Source organism: Odontomachus brunneus, unplaced genomic scaffold (genome assembly GCF_010583005.1).
Source record: "Odontomachus brunneus isolate Ranch 3 - 2012 unplaced genomic scaffold, Obru_v1 Obru_scaffold_146, whole genome shotgun sequence".
NCBI classification, from domain to species: Eukaryota; Metazoa; Arthropoda; class Insecta; order Hymenoptera; family Formicidae; genus Odontomachus; species Odontomachus brunneus.
Genome location: NW_022639596.1, coordinates 147,318 through 148,418, shown reverse-complemented (window position 1 = coordinate 148,418; position 1,101 = coordinate 147,318). Strand labels below are relative to the sequence as shown.

The window sequence follows — 1,101 nt, the reverse complement described above, 5'->3', positions numbered from 1 at the left end:
AAAATTGCGCGTGATTGGCTGTTACAGTATCAGGACCATAAACACTTTTCACATTTTCAGCCGCCTGACTTGCGTTTTCGCCTTTATTGAAGAAAAACTGTAAAATATGGCGTATTTTCTCTTTGCTAGTGTCCATCTTTGACGCGCGCTCAAACAATACTGAATCAAACAATCATAAAACTGTCTGAGAAGTTTTTTTAGTACGAAATCTTATCTTTCTAACGCCATCTAGCGTAAACCGATCGCACTTATACAACGCGAGATACACATTACTAAAGCCATCTATTGGAAAAATAATGGATTTCTTTTTACTACACCTTATATTAATGTCTATATTGCGCATAAGAACGGGAAAAAAAATTTAATTCACAAAACAACAAGAAGAGTTCTAAATTTGCGGGCAGAATTATCTAGCAATCCTAATATTATATTTACATAATCTCATTTTCTACACATATTATTATGTTTGTTTTTCTATATACAAATGTAATTCTCTATAAGAAAATAAAATCTGTATAACGGTGGACTTTAGCTTGGTTGTCGAGAAAGTAAATTGGCACCATTTTCCTATTTGGTGTCTACGTATTGCGCCAAGATTCTTCAACATCTTGCTAATCTTGAAGCGTGGAGTTTCCCAAGCGTGGCACCAGATCTTGCGACTGAGCAAAGTAATGTATTAATAACGCTTTATATATAAATGATAAAGTAAAATGTTTTCTGATAAACTTATTTTCTACGTTTTTTAGTTGTTCTGTGCGGTATGGAGGGTTACTACGAGTTCGCCGATAAACATTATGAAGATTTGATATTGAGTTGGCCGCATCAGAGTGGTTGTTTCAGTGCATTTAGGTAATTCTTCATATATTGTAATTGTTATATTATCACTGTTTATTATTGCATGTGATGAATTATTTATACATTAATTGTTCAAAAAGTTGCGTGTTGTGATTTAATTGTGATAATTTACATTTACTTCAACTATACTATATAATAATGATATTTTCATATAAATCTAATCATAATATGAAAATTACATTACGTAGTTATTATAATCATATATATATATATATATATATATATATATATATATATATATATATA

The 1,101-nt window shown here is 30.2% G+C and overlaps 1 protein-coding gene across 1 annotated transcript in view; it reads left to right on the top strand.

The window, feature by feature from the left end:
- The window catches only part of LOC116850468 (UPF0764 protein C16orf89 homolog), a 22,329-nt gene that overhangs the window by 14,867 nt on the left and 6,361 nt on the right, over window positions 1-1,101 (top strand). The window contains exons 4-5 of the mRNA XM_032828795.1: window positions 533-668; window positions 747-849. Of these exons, the coding sequence (XP_032684686.1) occupies window positions 533-668; window positions 747-849 (239 nt within the window). The remainder of the gene's footprint in view (window positions 1-532; window positions 669-746; window positions 850-1,101) is intronic.